Genomic DNA, 25,999 nt, shown 5'->3' on the forward strand with positions numbered 1-25,999 from the left:
AGCTATTTGGGAAGTTGAGGTGGGAGGATCACTTGAGCCCAGCATTTTGAGGCTGCAGTGAGCCATGACTGCACCACTGCACTCTATCCTGGGCAACACAGTGAGACCCTGTCTCCGAATAAACAAAAAATAAACCTTTCACAGAGAAAACTCCAGGTCCAGATAGCTTCACTGGTGAACTCTAGAAATATTTAAAGAAATATTACCAATTCTACACAAACCCTTCCAGAAAAACTAAAGAAGAAGCAATATTTGTCAACTCATTCTATGAAACCAGCATTACCCAAATAAAAAAAGAAGACATAACAAGAAAACAACAGACCAATGTCTCTCATGAATATAGACAGAAACATTTCTAAGAAAATTCAAGCAAATTTAAGTACAACAATACACTTTAAAAAACAGTACTTCAAGGCTGGGCGTGGTGGCTCCTGCCTGTAATCTTAGCACTTTGGGAGGCCAAGGCGGGCGGATCACCCGAGGTCAGGACTTCGAGACCAGCCTGGCCAACATGGTAAAACCCCGTCTCTACTACAAAAAATACAAAAATTAGCCATGCGTGGTGGCGCATGCCTGTAATCCCAGCTATGTGGGAGGCTGAGGAAGGAGATTGCTTGAACCCAGGGGGTAGAGGTTGCACCACTGCACTCCAGCCTGGGTGACAGAGCAAGACTCTGTCTCACACACACACACACACACGCACACACAAATAGTACTTCATTACCAACTGGGGTTTATCACGTAAATGTAAGTTTGGTATAACATTTAAAAATCAATCAGTGTAATTCACAAAGGCTGAGAAAGAAAAATAATATGATGATTACCTCAATAGCTGTACAAAAGGCATTTGACAAAATCCAATATTCATTCATGATAAAAATGATGATGATGATGATACTCTCTTGTGTATTGTGATATAATAAGAAATATAGGCTGGGCACAGTGGCTCATGCCTGTAATCCCAGCACTTTGGGAGGCCGAGGTGGGTGGATCACTTGTGGTCAGGAGTTTGAGACCAGCATGGCCCAACATGGCGAAACCCTGTCTCCACTAAAAATACAAAAAAAATGGCCTGGCATGGTGGTGAATGCCTGTGATCCCAGCTACTTGGGAGGCTGAGGCAGGAGAATCATTTGAACCCAGGAGATGGAGGCTGCAGTGAGCTGAGATTGCGCCACTGCACTCTAGCCTGGGCAACAGAGCGAAACCCTGTCTCAAAAAAAAAAAAAAAGAAATATATAGTTGGGTCTTTGTCTAGCTCCCAGCTTTTGTGCAAGTTTCTAAATGATAAGAGCTGTAGTAGCATCTTATGTTATATTTGGTTTTTGTCCCTGGCTCTTTTAATAGGTCCAGGGTGATAAAGGTGAAAGGAACAACTTTTGTTACTTATAATAAGCCCCTGTTGACCACACCTGAGTTAATGAAGTGACTTTGGAAAAGCCCCTCAAGATGAGGGTGCTGGTTGCCAGAGGAATCAACTGTATGTTTGGAAGATTGAAACGTTTAGCCCAGGAGGTTTTTTCTTTTGTTTGTTTATAGAGAGGGTCTCACTCTGTTGCCCAGGCAGGAGTGCAATGGTGTGACCTTGGCTCACTGCAGCCTTGACCTCCCAGGCACAAGTGTTCCTCCCGCCTCAGCTTCCTGAGTAGGTGGGACTACAAGTGGATGGACTATAAGTGGACACCAGTACACCCAAATAATTTTTATTTTTTTTTAGAGACAGAGTCTTGCTATGCTGCTAGGGCTGGTCTTGAACTCCTGAGCTCAAGCAATCCTCCTGCCTTGGCCTCCCAAACTGCTGGGATTATAGGGATGAGCCACTGTGCCCAGCTAAGGCCAGAAGGTCCAGGCTGCAGTAAGTCATGATCTTGTCACTGCACTCCAGCCTGGGCAACAGAGTGAGGCTCTGTCTCTCTCTCTCACACACACACATACACACACAGACACACACACACACCCCTCACTATATGTTAGTAAATGAATAAGTGAATCAGCCGTATCACAGTTTCTACACTCATAAGTACAATAAAGGTGTGTAAGTATACTGCAGTCTGCAGGCTTTGAATTAGTGCAAACTTAACCCAAAATCCCAATAAACTGTTATTTTGGAAAGCATCAAGTCACTTGTAAGTAGGGATGTTTGTGAGTGACCCTGGGAACATACAGCACAAAATTCCCTTCGATGGAATGGTGCTGATGAAGCTCATTCCTTCAGTGTAGAGAGAGATCACGCCCACAGACCTGACTGCATGTCCTCAAACACTGCGGCCTGTGCTGACTGAGTAGGAAGCAAACACAGTCCAATATATGGATGCTTTTGGTGCCCTCCCCTTCCTGCCTTTACTTTCACTGCAGAACCAACAGGCTTCATCTCAGCTTTTTAATTTCCCCAAAACATTTTCTAAATGAGCCATTGTTATCTTTAATCACCATGGCTAGGGGGGATTATCCAGCCTCATTTGAAGAAGCTATTTCTTGCAAAGAGATGAGATCCTTCCAGACAAGGATAAAGACATTAATGTTGTCTATTAAGATTCTGCTTTAGTCAAGATAATAATTTTAGGGTAATTAAGCAAATTGTATAGACTCCAATGTGCCATTAATCCCCAGTGGAATTGTCTGAAATGGAGAGGCCTTTAAATTTGGAAACAAGGAATTTGGCAACAGTTACATTTTGAATTTCCTTCAGTTAAAATGAAAAGGTTTCAATGTTAACAGGTACTGTCCTGGGTAAAGAATTTTATTTAGTTACAATCTGTATCTCAACTTTTTGTATTAAAAGGTAGAGATCATTAAACCTTTGAATTAAGAGTTAAAGTATCAGTTAAGTATACTAAGGAGGAAGCAGAAACATACCAGAAAACCTAGGCTAAAGGCTAAGTTAGCAAATGGCACCCAGTTGAGCTACGAGCTGCCCAACAAACAGCAACATAGATTATTTACCTGTATTACTGTCTAATTAAAAGGTGCATACTGGAACATCAACATAAAATCTATTTTTCTTGGTTCTAAAAGATAATAGCTTACGGTACAAAAAGCATCAGCTTTGAAAGTGATATGGACAGGAGACAGGGAAATACTGAGTAGAAGAGAGTGGTCCCTGGCAAAGGCCCCACCCTCAAGCCTGGAGACCTGCAGCCCTAAGTGGGAACAGGCATTTCTGTTTTCGTGCCCAAAAAGTTGTCTTTTTGCCCACCACACCCCCTATCTTGTACCCATATAAACCCCGAACTCCAGGCTCCAGAAGCAGACAAGCAGGGGAGGAGATGAGATAGGCAGAGGAACTGCGGACTGATGCAGCAGAGAAAGAGAGTCGAAGAGGAACATCTGAATGCCCAGAGGAGTTTGGCTGGGAGTGGTCAGAGAGGAGTTCGGCCACTGGATGGGCAGGCTCCAGGGGAATATCATCTTCCTATTCCATTCCCCCTTCCAGCTCCCCATCCATCCCTCTAAAAACCACCTCCACCACTCAATAAAACCCCACATTCATCCTTCAAGTCCGTGTGTGACCCGATTCTTCCAGGATGCTAGGCAAGAGCTCACAATACAGAAAGCTATCACACTGGCCCTCTGCCCTTACGAAAAGGCAGAGGGTCCATTGAGCTGGTTAACACTCAAGCCATCTACAGATAGGAGGGCTAAAAGGGCACACTGTAACACATGCCCACTTGGGCTCCTGCAACTGCCTGTCTGTGTGTTCCCCATTCCCTCGGGGGTTTGAGCAGCGGCAGTGACAGGCAAGCCACACTTGCCTTCACATGTCCTGCGAGAGGGATTGGGGAACCCTCCCATTTCAAAAGCAGGGAGATATGGGTTCTAGTGCAGGCCTCACAACTGTAGGATCTGGGGCAACTTAACAGATGGCTCTTCGTCTTGTTGCCATTACCTGTAAAAGTAATCACTTTTTAGTTATCACTAAACGTGGGGTTTCGCCATGTCGCTCAGGCTGGTCTTGATGCTGACCTCTTAGGGTTGCAGCGAGGTTAAGTAAAAACCTTATGTGGAGCATCGCAGCACATGCAAGGTCTATAATGAATAGTTCGCTTCCTCTCTCCCTATTATTTAAGAGGTCTTTAGGCTGGGTGCGGTGGCTCATGCCTGTAATCCCAGCATTTTGGGAGGCCGAGGCAGGTGGATCACAAGGTCAGGAGTTCAAGACCAGCCTGGCCAAGTTGGTGAAACCCTGTCTCTACTGAAAACACAAAAATGAGCTGGGTGTGGTGATAATGCACCTGTAATCCCAGCTACCCGGGAGGCTGAGGCAGGAGAATCGCTTGAACCCGGGAGGCAGAGGTTGCAGTGAGCCGAGATCGTGCCATTGCACTCCAGCCTGAGTGACAAGAGAGAAACTCCATCTAAAAAAAAAAAAAGGTTTTAAATAAAAACTTTACAAAAAATGCAATGTTTTTCTATCTCTAGTGAGTGGATAATTGGATCAGGTACAGGCTGGTTTGCTTCCTGACTAGAAAATCAATCTACAGCCCAGTATTTGAGTAAGGCTACTCTTGGGTTTTGGGTATACTTAAATGAAATGAGACACCTCCCTAAGTTGAATTGCTGCTGTTTCTGTGTTTTCAGTGAATGGTCTGTGGCCAGGACGGCATCCACAGGAGGCTGAAAGAAGCAAAGTGACATGTTGTTGGCATTCTATGGTTGCACAGGGATCCATGAAGAAACGCCATATTTGCCTATGGGAAATGGGTGGGAAACTGGTATTGTGAAGCGAGGAGAGCACAGGCCTGGGAGTCTGCCCATTTTGGGTCTATTCTTGCTCTGTTATGCACTTGGAGAGTGAACTTGGGCAGGCCGCTGAATCCATCTGGATCTCAGTTTTTCCACTGGTAAATCCAAGAAGTTTAGTTAAATGTTCTCTGTGAGGACCTTTTTAATTCTTGTATTCTATTCAGTGGGAAGATAAGGGTGTTCAGAGTAAGATAATTAATTCTGGTTAAGATTTATTAATTCATTCTTTCCTCAATATTTATTAAACACCTATTATCTGCCAGGCACTATAAGAGACCAGAGGGTATAGAGTTAAAAGTTCCTGCTCTCCAGAGTAGCCAGACACAAGAGTATGCACTGTATGATTCCAGTCCTAAGAAACTGTTGAAAGACAAATCTTGGCTGGGCATGGTGGCTCATGCTTGTAATCCTAGTACTTTGGGAGGCTGAGACTGGAGAGTAGCTTGAGTCCAGGAGTTTGAGACCAGCCTGGGTGACATGGCGAAATACTATCTGTACAAAAAATACTAAAATTGGCTGGGTGTGGTGGCATGTGCCTGTAGTACCAGCCACTCGGGAGGCTGAGGCAGGAAGATCGCTGGAGCCCAGGAGGTCGAGGCTGCAGTGAGCTGTGACTGCACCATTGCACTCTAGCCTGGGCGACAGAGGGAGACCCTGTCTCAAAACAAAAACAAAAAAGCAAAAAAGAAAGGAAAGAAAGAAAAAACAATTTTTTTTTGTTGTTTTGATACAGCATCTCACTCTGTTGCCCAGGCTGGATGGAGTGCAGTCGCGTGATCTCAGCTCACTGCAACCTCTGCCTCCCAGGTTCAAAGGATCCTCCTGCCTCAGCTTCCCCAGTAGCTAGGACTACAGGTATGTGCCATTATGCCCAGCTGATTTTTGTATTTTTAGTAGAGATGGGGTTTTGCCATGTCACCCTGGCTGGTCTTGAACTCCTGATCTCACGTGATCTACCCGCCTTGGCCTCCGAAAGTGCTGGGATTACAGGCATGAGCCATCGCGGCCACCTCATGCCCCACTAATTTTTAATTTTTTCTTTGTGGAGATGAGGACTCCCTATATTGAGTAGGCTGGTCTCGAACTCCTGGGCTTCAGCAATCCTCCTGCTTTGGCCTCCCAAAGTTTTGGTATTATAGGTCAGAGCCACCATGACCAGCCCCAAAAGACAAATCTTTAATGAGGAAAAATAGAACAGTGAGGCCGGGTGTGGTGGCTCATGCCTGTAATCCAAGCACTTTGGGAGGCTGAGGTGGGTGGATCACCTGAGGTCAGGAGTTTGAGACGAGCTTGGCCAACGTGGTGAAACCCTGTCTCTACTAAAAAATACAAAAATCAGCTGGGCGTGGTGGCGCACACTTGTAATTTCAGCTACTCAGGAAGCTGAGGCAGAATTATTGAACCCGGAAGGCGGAGGTTGCAGTGAGTCGAGATCTCACCATTGCGCTCCACCTTGTGTGACAAGAATGAAACTCTGTCTCAAAAAAAAAAAAAAAAGAAAAAGAAAAAAGGCTGGGCACAGTGGCTCATGCCTGTAATCCCAGCACTTTGGGAGGCCGAGGCGGGCAGATCACGAGGTCAGGAGATCGAGACCATCCTGTCTAAAACAGTGAAACCCCGTCTCTACTAAAAAATACAAAAAATTAGCCGGGCGTGGTGGCAGCGCCTGTAGTCCCAGCTACTTGGGAGGCTGAGGCAGGAGAATGGAGTGAACCCAGGAGGCAGAGCTTGCAGTGAGGGGAGATCGCGCCACTGCACTCCAGCCTGGGGGACAGAGTGAGACTCCGTCTCAAAAAATAAAAAGTAAAAGAACAGTGATTTCCTGAGGGGGAAGGGAGGTTGACTTGGACTGTAACACCAAGGAACCTTGTGGGGTGACGGAAATGTTTCACATCTATGCTAATACAGTAGCCACTAGCCCCATGTGGCTATTTAAATTTTAATTAAGATAAACATTTTAAAAATTCAATTCCTCAGTCACATAGCTACATTTCCAGGGTTCAATAGCCACAAGTGGCTAGTGGCTATTGTATTGGACAGTGCAGATTTAGAATACTGTATTTCCATCATCCAAGAAAGTTCTGTTGGAGAGCCGTGTTCTATCTCTCTCTCTTTTTTTTTGAGACAGGATCTTGCTCTGTTGCCCTGGCTGGAGTGCAGTGGTGTGATCTCAGCTCACTGCAACCTCCACCTCCTGGGTTCAAGAAGTGATTCTCCTATCTCAGCCTCTGGAGTAGCTGGGATTACAGGCACACAACACCATGCCCAGCTAATTTTTGTACTTTTAGTAGAGATGGGGTTTCACCATGTTGGCCAGGCTGGTCTTGAACTCCTGGCCTCAAGTGATCTGCCCGCCTCAGCCTCCCAAAGTGCTAGGGTTATAGGCATGAGCCACCGCGCCCAGTCTGCTATTCTGTATCTCTTGATTCTGATGATGGCTACATGAGTATGTAAGTTTGCCAAAACTCACCAGAATGTATACTTGAAGTGGGTACACCTATTTTGTGTAAATTCTATCTCAATAAAGTTGATTTAAAATATTAACATTGGCCAGGTGTGGTGGCTTACACCTGTAATTCCAGCACTTTGGGAGGCCGAGGTGGGCAGATCACCTGGGTTGGGAGTTCAGGACCAGTCTGGCCACTACGGTGAAACGCTGTTTCTACTAAAAATACAAAAATTAGCTGGGCATGGTGGCGTGCACCTGTAGTCCCAGCTACTTGGGAGACTGAAGCAGGAGAATGGCTTGAAGCTGGGAGGTGGAGGTTGCAGTGAGCCGAGATTGTGCCACTGCACTCCAGCCTGGGCTACAAGAGTGAAATTCTGTCTCAAAAAATAAAATGAAATGAAAATAAAATATTGGCATTGCCTCTCCTGGCCTCAAGGAGTTCACACTGTGGCAGCCAAGTTAACAATTACAGAGCTAAATGTCACAATGATGATAAGCTCAGGGTATGCTGGGAGTCCAGAGGTGGGACATCTACCCAAACTGGGTCCCAAAACTTTCTCTTAAACTGTTGTTCAGAGGACCCTGGGACTCACAGAGAAGGGGAAGGAAGCATATTTTAGACTCTAAGAGTCACTGGCATGTATAGTTCTTTTGTGTGAATTAGAAAAAAGGCATCCCTGCTTTGGGATAAACTCACAGCTTGTCCAGCACAGCACGGACTCAATTTTAGCCTCCACTCCTCCTTTGGGTGGATGTGCTTGTGTAGGGCACAGCCTGTGCAGTGTACTTGGTGGCATGTCACACACACAGGAGGACACATGCAAGGAAAAGGGGACTGTCATTTATCCCTTTAAGGAGGGAGGCACTGCAACTGCCACAAGTGTTGTGTTCATCCTTCTCTAGATCCTGCTCTGTGCTCTCAATGTGAATTCACTGCATTTAAGGGAGATGCAAAGTTTACCATCCCCTCCTGCAAGTCACAAGACATTAAGTACTTCTTTTAATCTGCAAAATGTCCAGACAGTTGATTAATTCAATTACCCTTCTCTGCTTAGAGCTATTGCTGCTTTACATATTCAATGTGCAGCTGGAGAGGGTGCTTGAAAGCACTCTCTGGCATCCTAGGATAATTTTTCCAGCAGCTTTTAGATCTCTGTTAGCCAGACCCTGGATTTAAGTGGGTGGGGATGTGGCCATCGTACTGAGGATGATCAATTTAGGTAGGAGATCTTGGCGTGGGACATATCTCTGGCTCCTGCAAGTTTCAAAAAGCTCAGGAACCACCTTTTGTGAATCAGGAAATGGAGGTCCAAGCTCCTCTCTGTCACTAGCTTGCTGTGTGACTTTGGGAAAATCGGTTCATGTCTCTGAGCCTCAATTTCCTTATCAGTGGAAGAATGATAATAAACTTGTCCTACAGCCGTTGTGAGGTAGAATCAAGGGATGAAGAATGTGACATGGGCTTTTTAAATAGTTGCATCAAGTAGGGATTTTATTTGATCTCTGTTGGCCTTCAGACATGAGGAGCTAGTGCACATAACAGTATGTACAGGTTTTTATCCTGCTTTTGCAGGGCGTAGGTCTTACTTGTAAAACAGCCTTCCCCAACTGCTCAATCAGAATGACTCAATCCCTTCTGTGATCCTAGAATCTCACTGTTCTTTTTCTTTTTTTTTTTTTTTTTTGAGATGGAGTCCTGCTCTGTCACCAGGCTGGAGTGCAGTGGCACGATCTCTGCTCACTGCAACCTCCACCTCCCAGGTTCAAGTGATTCCCCTACCTCAGCCTCCTGAGTAGCTGGGACTACAGGCGCGTGTCACCACACCCGGCTAATTTTTTTTGTATTTTAGTAGAGACGGGGTTTCTCCACGTTGGCCAGGATGGTCTCGATCTCCTGACCTTGTGATCCACCTGCCTTGGCCTCCCAAAGTGCTGGGATTACAGGTGTGAGCCACCGTGCCCAGCCCTGTTATCTTTCTTATACCAACAAAGTATTTAAAATGTTTTGCTTTGTTTCATAATTATGTATGTGCATTTTCACCAGCTTCTTGAGGACAGGTATTCAGTGAAAGGCACTATGGCCTAGTGGTTAAGAACATGGGCTTTTGGATGAATTCTGGGTTCAAATCCTGTCTCCACAACTGAGCTACTTGGATGGTGTCGGGGCAAAACTTTCCTTTAACCTGTCTGGTTCAGTACCTGAGGGTTCTGTGAATTAAATGGACAAAAGACAGATTAACAGGAGAAAAGGCATATTCATTTTTATTAATAGTTATGTGCACAAAAGTTCATAGAAAAGAAGTGAAACTCAAATAAGTGGTTAGGCTCAAGGGCTTTTATCCCATTATAACAAAAGAAGGGAGTGTTGAGCTTCAAGTCTGATAAATCATGGGGAAGTGATTAGGGAATATATGGGGGAAACTAATGGTAGACAGGGAGGAGGCACATGTTCACAAAGGGGAATTTATGTCCTGCTTCAGGGTAGAAAAGGAGAAGGCAGAAAATTCTTTCTGCATCTGTTGATTCTCAATTGTCTTCAGCTCAAAATAATCCTTATGCAAAAGGGGCATATGTTGGGATGGCATATTTTGATCCCCTTCAATGGCCAGGCAACTCTTTCTTCTCTTTGTACTTCAGTTTTGTCAACCATAAAGTTGGAGCATAATCAGTTCTTGTTTCATAAGGTTATTGTGAGGATTGAATGCAAAGTATATAACACAGTACCTGGCACATAGAAAGAGCTTAATATATGGTAGCTAATTTTAGTTATTCATGGAACATCACAGCTGAAGGGGCCTCAATGTTGTAGTGTAATGCACTCAGCATACAGATAAGAAAATAGGCCCAGAAAGTTGAACTGGGAGATTGGTATTAACCTTATATTATGTTGATGTGTGTTACCATCCCTAGTCCAATAATCTATATTCTATTCCTTTGATATTTGGTATTTCTCATTCCACTTTCCATCTTGAGAAAAAGTCAGGACTTGGAGTTAATTTGACAAACTGGCATTGAGCATCTACTATGTGCACAGCCTTGGGCTACATGTTGGGCCCAGAAGGCATCACTGGCTTGATCACCCTGCTCTTCAGAGAAGGCAGTGGGTACTAATTGAGAACTGGTCCTAATAAGGACTGCTGGTGTTGAGGGTTGGTTGGTAAGAGGTCTTGGGAGCAAGGGGGCAGATGTGTCTGCCAGAAATACTGCCAACTGTGGGACCAGACAGGCATGGGTTTGAATCTCAGCACGGCCATGGTTTAGAAGGGCAGCTTGGGCCAGGCGCAGTGGCTCATGCCTGTAATCCCAGCACTTTGGGAGGCCGAGGTGGGCAGATCACGAGGTCAAGAGATTGAGACCATTCTGGCCAACATGGTGAAACCCTGTCTCTACTAAAATTACCAAAATTAGCTGGGTATGGTTGTGTGCGCCTGTAGTCCCAGCTACTTGGGAGGCTGAGGCAGGAGAATTGCTTGAACCCGGCAGGCGGAGGTTGCAGTGAGCTGAGATCGTGCCACTGGACCCCAGCCTGGGTGACAGAGTGAGACTGTGTCTCAAAAACAAAAACAAAAACAAAAACAAAGCGTGTCATTGCCATGAAAGACAGAACTGTCAGAGACTGGAGGAGAGTAAGGAGATGTAACAAGTAAATGCAGTGTGGAATATTGGATTGGATCCTGGACCAGCAAAAGGGAATTAATGGGAAAAGATTAAATTTAAATAAGATCTGTAATAAGTAGTATTGTATCAATTTAATTTCTTATTTTTGACAATTCTGCTATGGTTGTGGAAGATGTTAATATTTTAGAAATTCTTTGTACCATTTTTGCAACTTTTTTCTAAGTTTGAAATTATTCCTAAATAAAAAGCTAAGAAAGAAGGAAAGAAAAAAAAGTGTGACCTTTGGGAAATCTCTTCTTCTCTCTGAGCCTTTAGTTTCTTCTTCTGTAGAGTAGGGCGATCACCCCAATTCACTTCACAGCATCATGAGGATAAAACGGAAGAGTGCAAAGTAGCAGCATTGTGTATATATTGATCCTATAAAAAGTTATTCTTGCTGTTAGTAATGGCAGTTCAAGTGTCTTGATCTGTTAAAGCTTCAGGAGGGTTCTACCCAAATGAAAAACATCTGACTGCAAGCTACTTCCTCCCAGCCATTTGATATGACCTTGTCTGAGGAAATAATAATGCCAGCTTTGTGGTTGGGTGGCTGTTGTCAAGGAGATAGCCCCAGATAGCCCAAACAGCTGGTGGTAGTGACGTCACCTCTAGGTTTGGCAGAAAGATCATGGTGAGACAGAGACAGGACAAAGGCCTCTGTCTCTGAACATGAAACCACTACAGTAGCAGGAAAACCAACTTCCAAATAGCCTTTCCTTTGTGCAATTGATTCTATTTTCAGTTTCTAGGTTCACTAAAGGGTTTAGCATGCAACCCAGGGACAGGGTCATGCTGAACAAGGCAATGGACTAATCATAATGAGAGATCCTAGGCTGGGCGCGATGGCTCATGTCTATAACCCCAGTACTTTCTGACGCTGAGGTGGGAGGATCATTTCAGCCCAAGAGTTCGAGACCAGCCTGGGCAACATACCAAGACCCCATCTCTACTAAAAATAAACAAATTAGTCCGGCATGGTGGCACCTGCCTGTGGTCCCAGCTACTCGGGAGGCTGAGGTGGGAGGATCACCTGAGCCTGGAAGGTGGAGGCTGCAGTGAGCTATGATCACTCTTATTGTACTCCAGCCTGGTTGACAAAGCAAGACCCTGTGTCCAAAAAAAAAATTAAATAAATTAAAAAAACAACCCAACTCCTCACAGGTTCTTTCGTCTTCAATAATGTCCAAGGTATTCAATTAGATGAGGCAACCATGTGAACTCAGCATTGTCCTCCCCATTTTACACATGTGAAAATCGAGGTGTAGCAAGGGGAAGGAACCCCAGGTCACAGGATAAATGGGAGGAGTTTCCAGAGTCAGAATCCAGGTGTCCAGACCTCCAGTTCTGTAAACTGCCCACACTAAGATTCACCTCTTAGCCACTTTGAAGCAGTTTCCCAAGGAGTAGAGTCTGGTGAACACAACCCTTAAATACTGTCGTCTGGATGTAGACCTTGCCTCTTAATACTAAATTCTAAAGCAAAAGAGAAACCCAAATGGGGATGACAGGCTGCCTGAAACAATCAAGGTGTTGGAATTCAAAGGGACCTGGTCTCAATTCCAGCTCTGGCACTAACCAGCTGTAGGACCTTCAGTAAGTAGTTTTTACCTTTTGCAGCCTCAGTCTTCTCAATTGTAAGTCAGATAGTAGCGCCTCCTGCAGAAGGTTGTTGGGAGGGTTAAATGAGGTGGTGCATGTAATATGCCTGGAACAAGTGACCTATAAGACATGCTCAAAATGTATAAGTTCTCTTCCTTGTTTATATTCTCAAGAGTTTTCATTGGCTGGAGATGCAAAGTTAGTTCCTTCATGTGGGAAGTGTTAGCCTCCCTCCCCAGGAGAGAGTTGGTTGTATGTTAGTAGCTTTGAAATAAACACAGAAGCCGGGCACAGTGGCTCACACCTGTAATCCCAGCACTTTGGGAGGCCGAGGTGCGTGGATCACCTGAGGTCAGGAGTTCGAGGCCAGCCTGGCCAACATGGTGAAACCCCATCTCTACTAAAAATACGAAAATTAGCTGGGCGTGGTGGCAGGTGCCTGTAATCCCAGCTACTTGGGAGGCTGAGGTGGGAGAATCGCTTGAATCCAGGAGGTTGCAGTGAGCTGAGATTGCATCACTGTATTCCAGCCTGGGCAACAGAGCAAGACTCCATCTTAAAAAAAAAAAAAAAAGAAATGTAGAAATCATCTCCAGAGCTGTAACATCCTGAGAGACCCTCAGAGGTTCAGCCCTCTCATTTAACAGATGTAGAAGCTGAGGTCCACAGAGAAGTGATTGGCCAGGCCGGGCGGGGTGGCTCAGGCCGAAGTGGGTGGATCACCTGAGGTCAGGAGTTCGAGACCAACCTGACCAAGATGGACAAACCCTGCCTCTACTAAAAATACAAAACTAGCCGGACGTGGCGGTGCATGCCTATAATTCCAGCCACTTGGGAGGCTGAGGCAGGAGAATCGCTTGAACCCGGGAGGCAGAGGTTGTGGTGAACCGAGATTGTGCCATTGCACTCCAGCCTGGGCAACAAGAGCAAAACTCCATCTCAAAAAAAAAAAAAAGTGATCTGCCAAAGATCACAGAGTTGGTGGCAGAGCCAGGGTGGGAATCCTGACACCCCAACTTCCCTGCTTTTGGACACACCTATCTCATGGGTTGAACTTACTGGCAAGGAGTATTGGTTCCTGGGCTTCAAGGACTGCCCCGTTCCTGAGGCAGTGCACCAGGTGTGCTAAGCTCTCCCTCTTTTTCATGCTTTTATCATTGCTAATTCTGGGTGTGGTTGAAGATCTAGGGAAAGAAGGGGGACAGGCAAATAATCGTTGGCTTTGGAAGCCTAACTAAAGCTGAGAGAGAGACAGAGAGAGAGAGAGAAAGAGAGAGAATGAATATGAATCTGGGATACACAGAATTACTATTGACCGAGCTCCTAAAAGTATCTCTGATTATTCTCACAAAAACCTTGCAGGATAGGTATTGGCCTTATTTCCAGACTGATTGATTGAATCATTCATTCATTCATTTAACATACATTTTCAAATAGCTGCTGAGTGGCAGACATAGTGCTAGGTGTTGAGGATATAGCAGTGAACAATTCAGAATATAGTCCCTGCCCCATGCAGCTTCCAGTCTAGTGCAAGGAAAGACATTTAAAAAATGATTTTACACACACACACACACACACACACACACACAAATTGCAAAATATGGTAAGTGCCACAAAGGAATAATTTGCATTGCTAAGAATACAAGAAGTGGCTTGATTTAGATTAAATGACTAGGGAAGGCTTCTTTTGAAAAGTATCAATAATTGGTTACTTAACTGAAGAATGAGGGCCTGGTGCAGTGGCTCAGGCCTATAACCCCAGCACTTTGGGAGGCCAAGGTGGGAGGATTGCTTGAGGCCGGGAGTTCAAGACCAGCCTGGGCAACATAGTGAGACCCTGTCTCTATTTAAAAAAAAAAAAAAAAAAAAAAGAATGAGGAAACTGAGGGTGAAAGGGGAATTGTTCAAGATTACTGGGAAAGTCACTATCTATCCACTCACCAACCATTTCAAGTTATTTTCATCGGGCGCTTTCACAAGGGCCTGCAGAGGAAGGAGCAACACTGAGTTGAGGAGGGGAAGGTTAATTTCATTGCTTAAGCTCTGCCAAGATTATCTAAGTGTTTGGTGATTGCTATGTGCTTTAAGAAAGGCAGCCAAGGGGCCGGTGCTGTAGCTCACGCCTGTAATCCCAGCACTTTGGAAGGCCGGGGTGGGCAGATCACGAGGTCAAGAGATTGAGACCATCCTGGCCAACATGGTGAAACCCCGTCTCTACTAAAGATACAAGAATTACCCAGGTGTGGTGGCGCAAGGCCGAGGCAGAAGAATCGCTTAAACCCAGGAGGTGAAGGTTGCAGTGAGCTGAGATCGCGCCACTGCACTCCAGCCTGGCCACAGAGGCACCATTTCAAAAAAAAAAAAAGAACGGCAGCCAGGGTTGCGCAGAGAGCCCTCATCTAGTTGGCAGGAGCTGCGGACCCCAGCTCCAGTTGAAAGACATTGTCAATACTTAATTACTTTGGGAAAGTCCTTTCCTCTTGCTGGCCCTCAGTTTTCTGACCACAGGTGCCTTTGAGTCCTAATGGTAATAAAAGACCAATAGGTGAGAGACTGGAGTGGGAGTGCTGTTGACCACTGGCTCATGGGAATGAGTTATTTGCTTCAAACTAAGTCTGCAAATTACTGTTTGCCTCGAGATTCCGCACGTAGGATTTTTCCAAAGCAAGGCAGCACTCAGTTATCTGAGTTTCAACTTAAGGTCAAATCCCAAAGTTTTGGGGTCATTATTCCTGAAAAGCAAACACGAGGTTAGGAACTTTGAGGATTCCTGAGGGGCTGTATTCATTTCCATCTCCCGCGTAAATTAACGGACTAGGGCCCGCTTTGGCCCTCAACAAAGATGGCACCCGCCCTCGCCTCTCCCTCAGTGCCCTCACAAAAAATGGCAGCCGGCCTTTTTTGTCTCTTATTTTTGCTTGCTTAAGGACGGATGCTATGCCCTTAGTTAAGATGGCACCTATCCCCGCTTCCCTGCCCGTCCTCTGGCGCCAGCTGGTCGGCTTCACTGCGTGCGCCTCAGTGACCCCGCCTCATTTCCGTAGGAAGAAGCGCCGGGAAAGATGGCGGCGTCTGTGGTTTGAATTCCAGCGGCGCCGCCAGAGTCTGAACAAGAGCTGGGGTGGAGGGGGCGGAGACCCGGGGAGCCCGGCGGGTCGCTACCGCGGGGGGTACTAGTGGCGCCGCCGCCACAGACACCAACGCCGTCGCCACCTCTGTATCCATGATGGACTCGGTGTTGGAAGAGGACGTCACCGTCCCTGGGACGCTCAGCGGCTGCAGGTGCGGCCGGGGCATTGGTGGTCGTGGTAACCGGGCCGGGGTCCCAGCTGGTGGGATTTCGCTCTAACGCGGCCTTGGGGTTTGCTCTTGAGGGTGTCTGGCCAGGGGCAGTGTGTGGGGTGGGTTCCTTCGGAGAGGGTCTCTGGGGGGCCCACCAGCTGACACTCTGGAGGGCTGGGAGCCGCGACCTGCACCACAATTGCCAGTAGCATTGCGCCACGTACTTTGTAGAGCGTGTGAAGAACAGGTAAGGAGTTTTCTGAAAGAGTAGGACGAGGGTGGGGCCACTTGGAGTATCCCGTTAGTGGGGATTGGTGGAGAACAGGGACCTTGAGGGCACCTGATGGTTCATTCTGGTTTGAGGGTTTGTTTTCATTATGGAGAGAGTGTAGCCGGTATGCCCAGACTTTGCTTTTTGGGTCACATAGTGGCCACCCAGGAGGCAATGGAGTGCAATGATTAAGAACCTTGGACAAAACTGGATTAAAATCCAGCCCTGTAAACTGACTAGCTGTGTGACCTTGGTAAAGTGATTTCACCGGCTTTCCCATCCGTAAAATGGGCTAGTAATATCCACCCAACAGAGTTGGGGTGAGGATTAAAAGAGGTGATGCCTGTCGAGCCATTTGCTTGGCAGATGTAGTGCCTGCCACATAATCAGTGCTTAAAAAATGATCTTGTGTTGCCATTAGTGTCATTATTACTACTGTCATCAAAGGTGATATGAATCAGGGAATAATGGCCAAGAGTGGCCTCTCATGGACCTGCCCCAAGAGACTGTGGGAGTTCCCCATTGCTGGTGGAGCTGGGGTCTGGTAGGAAGGCCTAACAGAGCGCTACTCTGCTCCACGGCTGGCCCCTGTGGTTGTCCTGGACTCCTGGTTGGAGAGTCAGTAGAGGGAAGAGGAGGAGAGCCCTGACTGAGAACCTGCACTGTTTATCCAGCTCTACTATGGACAAGCTGCTGCTTTTAGTCAACAGATCCTAATTGAAAGGGTGACCATGGTATTTATTGTGCTAACTGGAACACTTAAGAGTGAAAAGAGCCAGGTGCGGTGGCTCACCTGTGTAATCCTAGCCCTTGGGGAGGCCGAGGTGGGCCGATTTCTTGAGCTCAGGAGTGTGAGATCAGCCTGGGCAACATGGTGAAATCCTATCTCTGCAAAAAATACAAAAATTAGCCAGGCGTGGTGGCATGCACTTGTAGTCCCAGTCGCTCGGGAGGCTGAGGCAGGAGGATTGCATGAACCTGGAAGGTTGATGCTGCAGTGAGCTGTGTTCATGCCACTGCACTGTAGCCTGGGTGACAAAGTGAGACTCTATCTTTAAAAAAAAAAAAGGAAAGTGAAAATAATTAATGTTTATGCCTGGGCAGCAGACATAAACAGGGCCTATCTTGGGTAAACCTGGACAAATGGTTTTTCTGTTTATTGAGAACCTTCATGTATGAGGCACAGACTAAGATGCTTTGCAGTTCCTGTCTAATTGGGTCCTGTGATATTTCATCATGCCCTTTTCTATCTATTTTACATCCACTGCCCCAATATATTGGGAGTATGGCTTCTCTCCTGTATTGTCCTTTGCACCTCCAATAGTTTTTTATACTACAGTTTGAAAACTATTTTTTATTTATTTATTTTTTTGAGACGGAGTCTTGCTTTGTCACCAGGCTGGAGTGCAGTGGCGCGATCTCGGCTCACTTCAACCTCCGCCTCCCGGATTCAAGCAATTCTCCTGCTTGAGCCTCTGGAGTAGCTGGGATTACAGGAGTGCACCACCGTGTGTGGCTAATTTTTGTATTTTTAGTAGAGACGGGATTTCACCATGTTGGCCAGGATGGTCTCCATCTCCTGATCTCGTGATCTGCTCTCCTTGGCCTCCCAAAGTTCTGGGATTACAGGCGTGAGCCACCGCGCCCGGCATGAGAACTATTTTTTAAATATAAATCTGCTCTTCACAGTCTGCTGCTTTATACTTTTAATGCTGCTTATTGCTGTTATCATAACTTCCATTATTATTCTCTCAGATAGCCATTCTTATTTCAGTGCTTTTTGGCCAGACACTTGGGTTTTGGGGTCCCAGGCCTAGCTGGGTTTTAATCCCAGTTCTGCTACTTAACAACCACTTGATCTGGGGCAAGTCACTCATCATCTGTGAGCCTCGGTGTTTATCATCTGTAAAAGGGGTTGGTATAAAGCCTAGGGTTGGCATAAGGATTAAAATGAATCTTAAAAAGTTTAGCTCAGTGTCTGACCCAGAGTAACTACTCAACAGATCAGCAAATATTCTCCTTTCCCTCATCTCCCTGCCTTTGCAGGACGTAGATACTGCATACATTCCATCTTAACCATTTTAAAGCATGGTTCAGTTGTATTAAATATATTTGTATTATTGCTCAACGGTCACCACTATCTATCTTCGTAACTCTCCATCTTGCAAAACAGAAACTGTGTCCCTGTTAAAACAGTAACTCCCTATTCCCCTCTTCTCCCAGCCTCTGACAATCACCATTCTACTTTCTGTCTCTATGATTTTTTTTTTTTTTTTGAGACAGGGTCTCACTTTGTTGCCCAGGCTGGAGTGCAGTGGAGTGATCTTGGCTCACTGCAACCTCCGCCTCCAGAGTTCAAGCAATTCTCGTGGTTCAGCCACTTAGTGGCCGGGACTACAGGCATGCCCCACTACGCCTGGCTAATTTTTGTACTTTTGGTAGAGACGGGGTTTCACCAGGTTGACCAGGCTGGTCTTGAACTCCTGGCCTCAAGTGTTGTGCCTGCCTCGGCCTCCCAGAGTGCTGGGATTATAGTTATGTGCCATTGCGCCCAGCCTGTCTCTATGATTTTGACTACTCTAAGTGTCGCATATAAGTAGAATCATACACTATTTGTCCTTCTGTGACTGGTTTATTTAACTTAGCATTATGTCCTCAAGGTTCATGCGTGTTGTAGTATGTGTCAGAATTTCTTTCCTTTTTAAGGCTTTTGTTTTTAATTTTTTTTAGAGACAGTCTTGCTCTGTTACCCATGCTGGTCTTAAATTCCTGGGCTCAAGTGATCCTCCTGCCTCTGCTTTGCTAAGAGCTGGGATTACAGACACAAGCCACTGTGCCTGCCCTTCACTGATATTTTTATTGTCCTTTTGATTATAGCCATCCTTTGGGTGTGACATGGTAGGTATCTCATTGTGGTCTTTTTTTGTTGTTGTTGAGACAGAGTCTCACTCCCTTGCCCAGGCTGGAGGGCAGTGGCGCAATTTCGGCTCACCGCAACCTCTGCCTCGTGGGTTTAAGCGGTTCTGGTGCCTCAGCCTCCCAAGTAGCTGGGACTACAGGCACGTGCCACCATGCTTGGCTAATTTTTATATTTTTAGTAGAGACGGGGTTTCACCATGTTGGCCAGGCTGGTGTCGAACTCTTGACCTCAGGTGATCTGTCCGCCTTGGCCTCCCAAAGTGCTGGGATTACAGGAGTGAGCCACCCTGCCTGGCCCTCATTGTGGTATTGATTACATGTTAATGGCTACTGATGTGTTGAGCATCTTTCCATGTGCCTTTTAGCCATTTGTACACTTTCTTTGGAGAAATGTGTATTCAAATCCATCGTCCATTTAAAAAACATGAATATATTTTGACCCAGCAATTCCACTTCTTGTCATCTATTCTAGAGAAATCCTCATACTTGTGCATATGGGACCTTATAAGGACATTCATATGACATTGCATGTAAAAGAAAAACTTGGAAACAAATTGAATTATCATCAGTAGGGGATTGGGTAAATACACATCCTTTCAAAAGTATCTTTCAGACTGTGGCCCGTTGGTAGCTCATGAAATTCAATTTAGTAGGTTGCAACCAGGATTTAGAAAAATAGAACAGAATAGAAAACATTTCAAGGATGAAGGGTAATAATATTTCTTCTGTGGCTCATGGTCAGTAAAGTTTGAAGAACACTGCTGTAGAAAGCTTTGTAGGAGTTGAAAACTTTGAGGCATATCTATTTGTACTGTCATGAAAACATCTTGAGGGCATATTAAGTAGAAGAAGGATGTTGTAGCATGATGTATACTGTTTGATTGCATGTGTTTTTAAGCAGCAAAATTGAAACTATCTGTGTAAAAACACATAAAAAGATCTGGAAGTTATAGGTCTTTTTGAAAACAGTGATTACCTCTTAGGCGGGTACTAGATGGGAGCGAGGAGGAGCCAAGGAGAACTTTAGGCTTATCTGTATTTTTTTAAATTTATGTATTTTTCTCTAAGAATAAAATAGAATGAAAAAGGGGTTGTTAAAAGACAAAAGTGAGTTTGTTTGTGTAATCGTTGTCAGAATGTGATGTCTGGTCTCATCCATGACTCTCATGAAACAATTTGTCAAGGAGACATAAGACCCCTTGGGTCTTATGGTTTGAGTGGACAATTGTTGCTGGCATATGTAGGCATAGAAAGAGGTCAGTCCTTTTCGGTAGCAATAGAGCAAGATAGGAGGATGAGGTGGTGGAGCTCAGGTGAAGGTCCATTCAATCACTCAAAAATTATCCGCAAACAGTTGCTACAGCTGGGCGCGGTGGCTCACGCCTGTAATCCTAGCACTTTGGGAGGCTGAGGCGGTCAGGTCACCTGAGCTCAGGAGTTCAAGACCAGCCTGGCCAACGTGGTGAATCTCCATCTCTACTAAAAGTACAAAAAATTAGCCGGGCATGGTGGTGCATGCCTGTAATCCTAGCTACTTGGGAGGCTGAGGCACGAGAATCGCTTGAATACGGAAGGTGGAGGTTGCAATGAGCTGAGATCACGCCACTGCACTCCAGCCTGGGCGATAGAGTGAGAGTCTCCAAAAAACCAAAACAAAACAAAACAGTCGTTATGATGGCTGTACCCTGTGCTGAGTGATGGAAATTTTATGCCTCAGTCCATTCGGCCCTTAACCACCACCACACCCCTGCCACCCCCAACCTCCGGGAAGGCGTCAGGGGTACCAGGGTGGTGTAGGTTCACAGCAGGGGGTTAAAGTCAGGCTGGCTTGGAGTTTCCAGCCTATTAACTTTTGGGTCTTTGTTTCCTCATTAAAAAAAAAAAAAAAAAAAAAAAAAAAGGCAACATTAAAAAGTACCACCAGCCGCAGGAAGACTATAGTGAGGATTAAACCTGATTTTAGTTTCAAACATTCAGTTTAGAAAATGGACTTTAATCCTGGGGTGAGGATGAAAGGGAAGGCTGCCTGTCCTGTGCTGAGTGTGGTGCTTGTGCAGCATGGGTGCCCCATACAAGGGCAGGTTTCTTAGATTGTGCTTTATTTTGCAAGTGAGGAAACTGGTACTCCACCATGTGTCACATTTATATAGGAGCTTTGGGCAGTCCACACACAGGCTAGCAAGTGGAAAAGACACTGGGATCCTGGATTTTGGGCTTGGCTTTGCCACTAACCTTTTGTGATTTTGAGTAAATAAGTTCCTAACCCATTTCTGGGTTTCAGTCTTCTTATCTGTGGAATAAGATCATATCTGAGCCCTTTTGTTTTGCTTACATTGTTATTTCTCGTGAGTCTCCCTGAGGCCCCAGCCTTAATTATAAGAATACAAGTGAATGATTAGAATGGAAAGAGGGAGCTGCTTGCGGCTGTAGGTGTAGTTGGAACTGACTGGAGGGTGCAGATGACAGATTCATAGCATTTTAAAAGTGGGTAGGTAAAGCCCGAGTGGAAATTTGGCAGGATCCAAGCAAAAATTTCTGCATTACATAGTGGTTTTGTCTAAGAGTTGGGATGTCAGATGTCATTTTTCAAACTTCAGTGTTTGCCTGTAGGAAGCTTGTCTAAGACCAGAATCTTTGGCTTTGTTTGCTAGGTACTTTTCAGCTGTGATTGATCTTGGCTTGAGTTATTCATGGGCAGTTTTAGCCAGTGGGAGTTAATGTAATGGCTCTGGTGGAGAGAACCCCAGATTGAGAATGCAGGACCAGACCTTAGGCTGAGCTTGGCCAATAACCTGGTGTATGTGACCTTGGGCTTCTGGACCACCATCTGCAAAAGGTGATGGTTGAACTTGATTTTAGTTTTTAAAATTCAGTTTAGAAAATTGACTTTGTCCTTTTAGTGATGTTTATTGGAGGAAATTGAGAATTATATAACATTAAAAAGGAAGAAAACCTCTCATTTCCCTACTAATGATGATTTTTAATATTTCAGTATATTTCCTTTGTCTTGTTATATATCTGTAGCCCACCTATTTACAAAACGGACTTGAGGTGACTTCAGTATTTATGTACTGTATATATTTGTTTTCATAATTGAGGACATATTCTGTTTATGTTTTTTCATTTACCTTTACAGGGGACACATTTAAAAAAAAATTTTTTTTTTGAGATGGAGTCTCACTCTATCACCCAGGCTTGAGTGCAGTGGCGTGATCTCAGCTCACTTCAACCCCTGCCTCCTGGGTTCAAGTGATTCTCCTGCCTCAGCCTCTCAAGTAGCTAGGACTACAGGCACCTGCCACAATGCCCGGCTAATTTTTGTATTTTTATTAGAGATGGGGTTTTACCATGTTGGCCAGGCTGGTCTCGAACTCCTGATCTCAAGTGATGCACCAGCCTTGGCCTCCCAAAATACTGGGATTATAGGCATGAGTCACTGCACCCAGCCCGGACACATTTTTTTGTGATCATTTTCTTGATGTTGGAATTTTATGATATTTCCAATTTTTTGCCTGTTTTTGATCTTGAAGGTACATTCCAACTCCAAAGTTTGGTGGTCAGGCAAAATTATCCTAGGAGCACAATGAATTTGGATTTAGAGGCATGGAAAGAGCAAATTGCCAAGAAGTCAAGCTGAGTTTCCATCAACTCCTACTTTACAGTGTGGGATAGGGAAGTATTCGTGGGGGCTGGACATAAAAGACCTGGCTTCTGGACCTGGCTCTCCACAGAACCGCCATGTGACCCTGGCTAGGACAGTAAAATTGTCTGGGCCTTGGGGCCTTCCTTTGAAAAATGTGTGCACCCTCAGGGAATTAGGCAATTCTAATGATGGTAAATCTTTTATAAATTGTAAAGCACTGTAGGTTTCAAGGCGACATGATATTTTGCTCCCATTTGTGGAGTACCCACAATATACTGGTACCTTGCAGTATCTTGTTTAATTGCCAGTTACTCTGTGAGGTAGCTGCTGTTCTCATTTTACAGCTAAAGAAAGTGAGGCTCAGAGAGATACATGGCAGAGCTTAGAATAGATCAGGGTAGTGTCTTTTGTATCACACCACACCTCCTATTATGGGTTAGTTTTCTGTCAGTGTCTCCAGATCCTCACTGAATTTATTTATGTAATTCAACCAAGACAACTTCTTGGATCAGTGAATTTTGCATTGTTTGACATTCTTAAAACATCTGAATTGGTGTCTGATTCCCAGAGGTGGTGATAGGCATATTAGTAGTCATAATGATAATAGTAACAACAACAATAGTTGCCGTTTACTGAATACTTACTATGTGCTTTGTGTTTATATACATGAACGAATTTAATTTTTACAGGGAGGGCATGGTATCCTCATGTACCAGATTAAGAGGGTGAGACTCAGAAACATGAGTATCTTGTACTTGTCACAGTGCCTCTGCCACTAGCACATATTTGGCACACAGAACATTTGATGTATGACTGAATGAATGATGTTACTGAAGGTCACTCAGCTATCAAGTGTTGGAGCTGGAACTCAGCCCCAAAGCCTGAGTTCTTAACCTCTGTGCTTCATGCCACATAGTAGCCCAGCTGTGTGCATCCCTCCTGGCCATGGGATGATTGTCATGTGCAGTCCAGACGGTCTTAACAGTCTCTGTTGTTCAAACATTAGCTCATCTCTTATCTCATGTGTTCTCTCCTAGTGGCCTTGTTCCCAGTGTACCAGATGACCTGGATGACATCAACCCCAATGCTGGGTTGGGAAATGGTGGTAAGTACACAAAACCAGGTATTCTCTTGAGTAAAGAACAAGGAAAGTAGACATTGGACTGTGAGCATCTTGAGCTTTCATATCTCTGGGGCCCAGAGGCTTCCCTGAACTGGCACACAGTAGGTGCTCAGTATTTTTTGTATGTATTGATTTGCTTTCCACCTCCTTACATAAACACTGGACTAGAGGAATTGTTGTCCTTTTGGCCATACTTCATGAGTTTCATTTGTTGCTACTAAAGCTATAGGGATTCAGTGAGCGTTTGCTGAACTGAACAACTGCATGGAGGCTGGACATTGAATTGGCGGCTAGGCCAGTGGCTGGAGGCCCAGGAGTGCTGCCATCTGGACTCTAGCGTGCCAAGGCCTTCCTGGCAGGCTGCTGGATCCTGCTTGCCGGCTGAGGCCCCGCATTCCTACACGGGCCTGCCCTTTGGAGACAAATAGCTGGTTAGACCACAGGAGACGGCTCTGAGTAAATAAGTAGCATATTGTGTTTAAGCTGGATTATGAGGAGACTGCAGTTTGGGTCTAGCTAAGCATTCTTCATAATTTTTATTTTTGAAAAAAGTGAATGCTTAAGCGTCTCTGTGGGTAGTGCTAGTTTTTGCACAATATCTCTAAGATATTTTGACTTGTTTTTTTTTTTTCTCTTCTCCACAGTGCTGAGATATGTGCAAAAGGAGGGAGATTTTGGAGCAGACAGGAAAAGAGTCCCAAGGTTTATTTCTGGAAAATCCCTTAACTTACAGGGCACCTTCATGTTTTCCTGAGGAACCTATTAACTTTTACTTTATTTTTACTTTTTATTTTTTTGAGACAGGGTCTTGCCCTGTCACCCAGGCTGGGAGTGCAGAGGTGCGATCACGCACACTGCAGCCTTGACCTTTTGGACTCAAGCGATTCTCCATCTCAGTCTCCCTAGTATCTGGGACTACAGGCGTGCGCCACGACACCCGGCTAATTTTTGTATTTTTTGTAGGACAGTTTTGCCATGTTGCCCAGGCTGGTCTCGAATTCCTGGACTCAAGCGATGCACCTGCGTCAGCTTCCCGAAGTGCTGGGATTACAGGCATGAGCCACTGCACTCATTGGCAACTTTTACTTTAAATGCAAAGTCCAAGAAGTCTGATTTGAGATGGAGTCTCGCTCTGTTGCCCAGGCTGGAGTGCAGTGGTGCGATCTCGGCTCACCGCAACCTCCGCCTCCTGGGTTCAAGCAATTCTTCTGCCTCAGCCTCCCGAGTAGCTGGGATTACAGGCATGCGCCACCACGCCCAGCTAATTTTTGTATTTTTAGTAGAGACGGAGTTCACCACGTTGGCCAGGCTGGTCTCGAACTTCTGACCTCAGGTGATCCACCTGCTGCAGCCTCCCAAAGTGCTGGGATTACAGGCATGAGCCACCGTGCCTGGCCAGCCTATTTCTTAATTTAGCCGATAGTATACATTTGCTTCATGCCAGACTCTGGGCTCAGTGCTAAAATTCAACCTCAAATGTGGTTACTGTTAAGCTGAGAAGACAGACAAACCCTTATGAGAATTTGTATGGTCAGTGTCAGGAGCAAAGATGTATCAAGTGCTGTGAGAGGGGATTAAAGGGAGATTTCCTCTGGTGTGGAGGTGGGTCAGGCTAGAGTTTCCCAAGAAATTGATATTGGAGCAGAGACCTGAATAAGTCAGATGTAGGTAAGGAAAAAGGAGGGGATGAGCATCCCAGACACAGGTGAGGGCATGGCCCGTTTGAGGAACAGGAAAACAAACTAGCGTGCCTTTCACAGTCTGCCCTGCCCACTCCTTAGCCTCTTTTCTGCTAAGTGGTTTCCAAACACCATGCCCACTCCCGCCTCTGTGCTTTTGCCTGGGCTGTCTCTCCTTCCTTTTGTTCCTCATCTGCCCGGTGCCTCCTTGCTCCCTCTTTAAGACTCAGCTCAAAGCTCACCACCCTTTTTGGCTCTCCCCAGGCTGACTAAGGTGTACTTTCCTCTCTCAACAATGTGTATTTCACTTCATCTCATCTCATTTCATTTATTCCTGTTGGCTACTTTTAAAGTATCGGAATCAGACTAGTTCTCACCCACCTATACTCCTTCCATCCTACTCCAACCCACCACGATCTGCGGCCTAGATTATCCCAATATTCTCCTAACTGGTTTCCCTGTTTCTCTCCTAAGCCCCTTACAGTCTGTTCTCAGAAAGGCAGCCAGAGGGAGCCTGTAGAAACCTAAGTCGAATCATCTTACTCCTTAGCTGCAAACCTTCCAGCAGCTCCTCAGAGTCCTTAGAAGAGCCTAAAAACCGTATAGTCTGTCCCTGTTTACCTCTCTCACCTCC

The 25,999-nt window shown here is 45.4% G+C and overlaps 1 protein-coding gene across 16 annotated transcripts in view; it reads left to right on the forward strand.

Annotated features, from left to right (window-relative positions):
• Nucleotides 1-15,087: 15,087 nt before the first annotated feature.
• Nucleotides 15,088-25,999, forward strand: part of CDK5RAP2 (CDK5 regulatory subunit associated protein 2) — a 189,363-nt gene continuing 178,451 nt past the window's right edge. For 9 of the 16 annotated variants that reach the window (XM_016960336.4, XM_016960345.4, XM_016960344.4 and 6 more), the window contains exons 1-2: nucleotides 15,088-15,730; nucleotides 23,601-23,668. In XM_016960336.4, the coding sequence (XP_016815825.3) occupies nucleotides 15,672-15,730; nucleotides 23,601-23,668 (127 nt within the window). In that variant the 5' untranslated portion in view covers nucleotides 15,088-15,671. 16 annotated transcript variants of the gene reach the window in all.

This window comes from Pan troglodytes, chromosome 11 (assembly GCF_028858775.2).
Source record: "Pan troglodytes isolate AG18354 chromosome 11, NHGRI_mPanTro3-v2.0_pri, whole genome shotgun sequence".
Taxonomy (NCBI): domain Eukaryota; kingdom Metazoa; phylum Chordata; class Mammalia; order Primates; family Hominidae; genus Pan; species Pan troglodytes.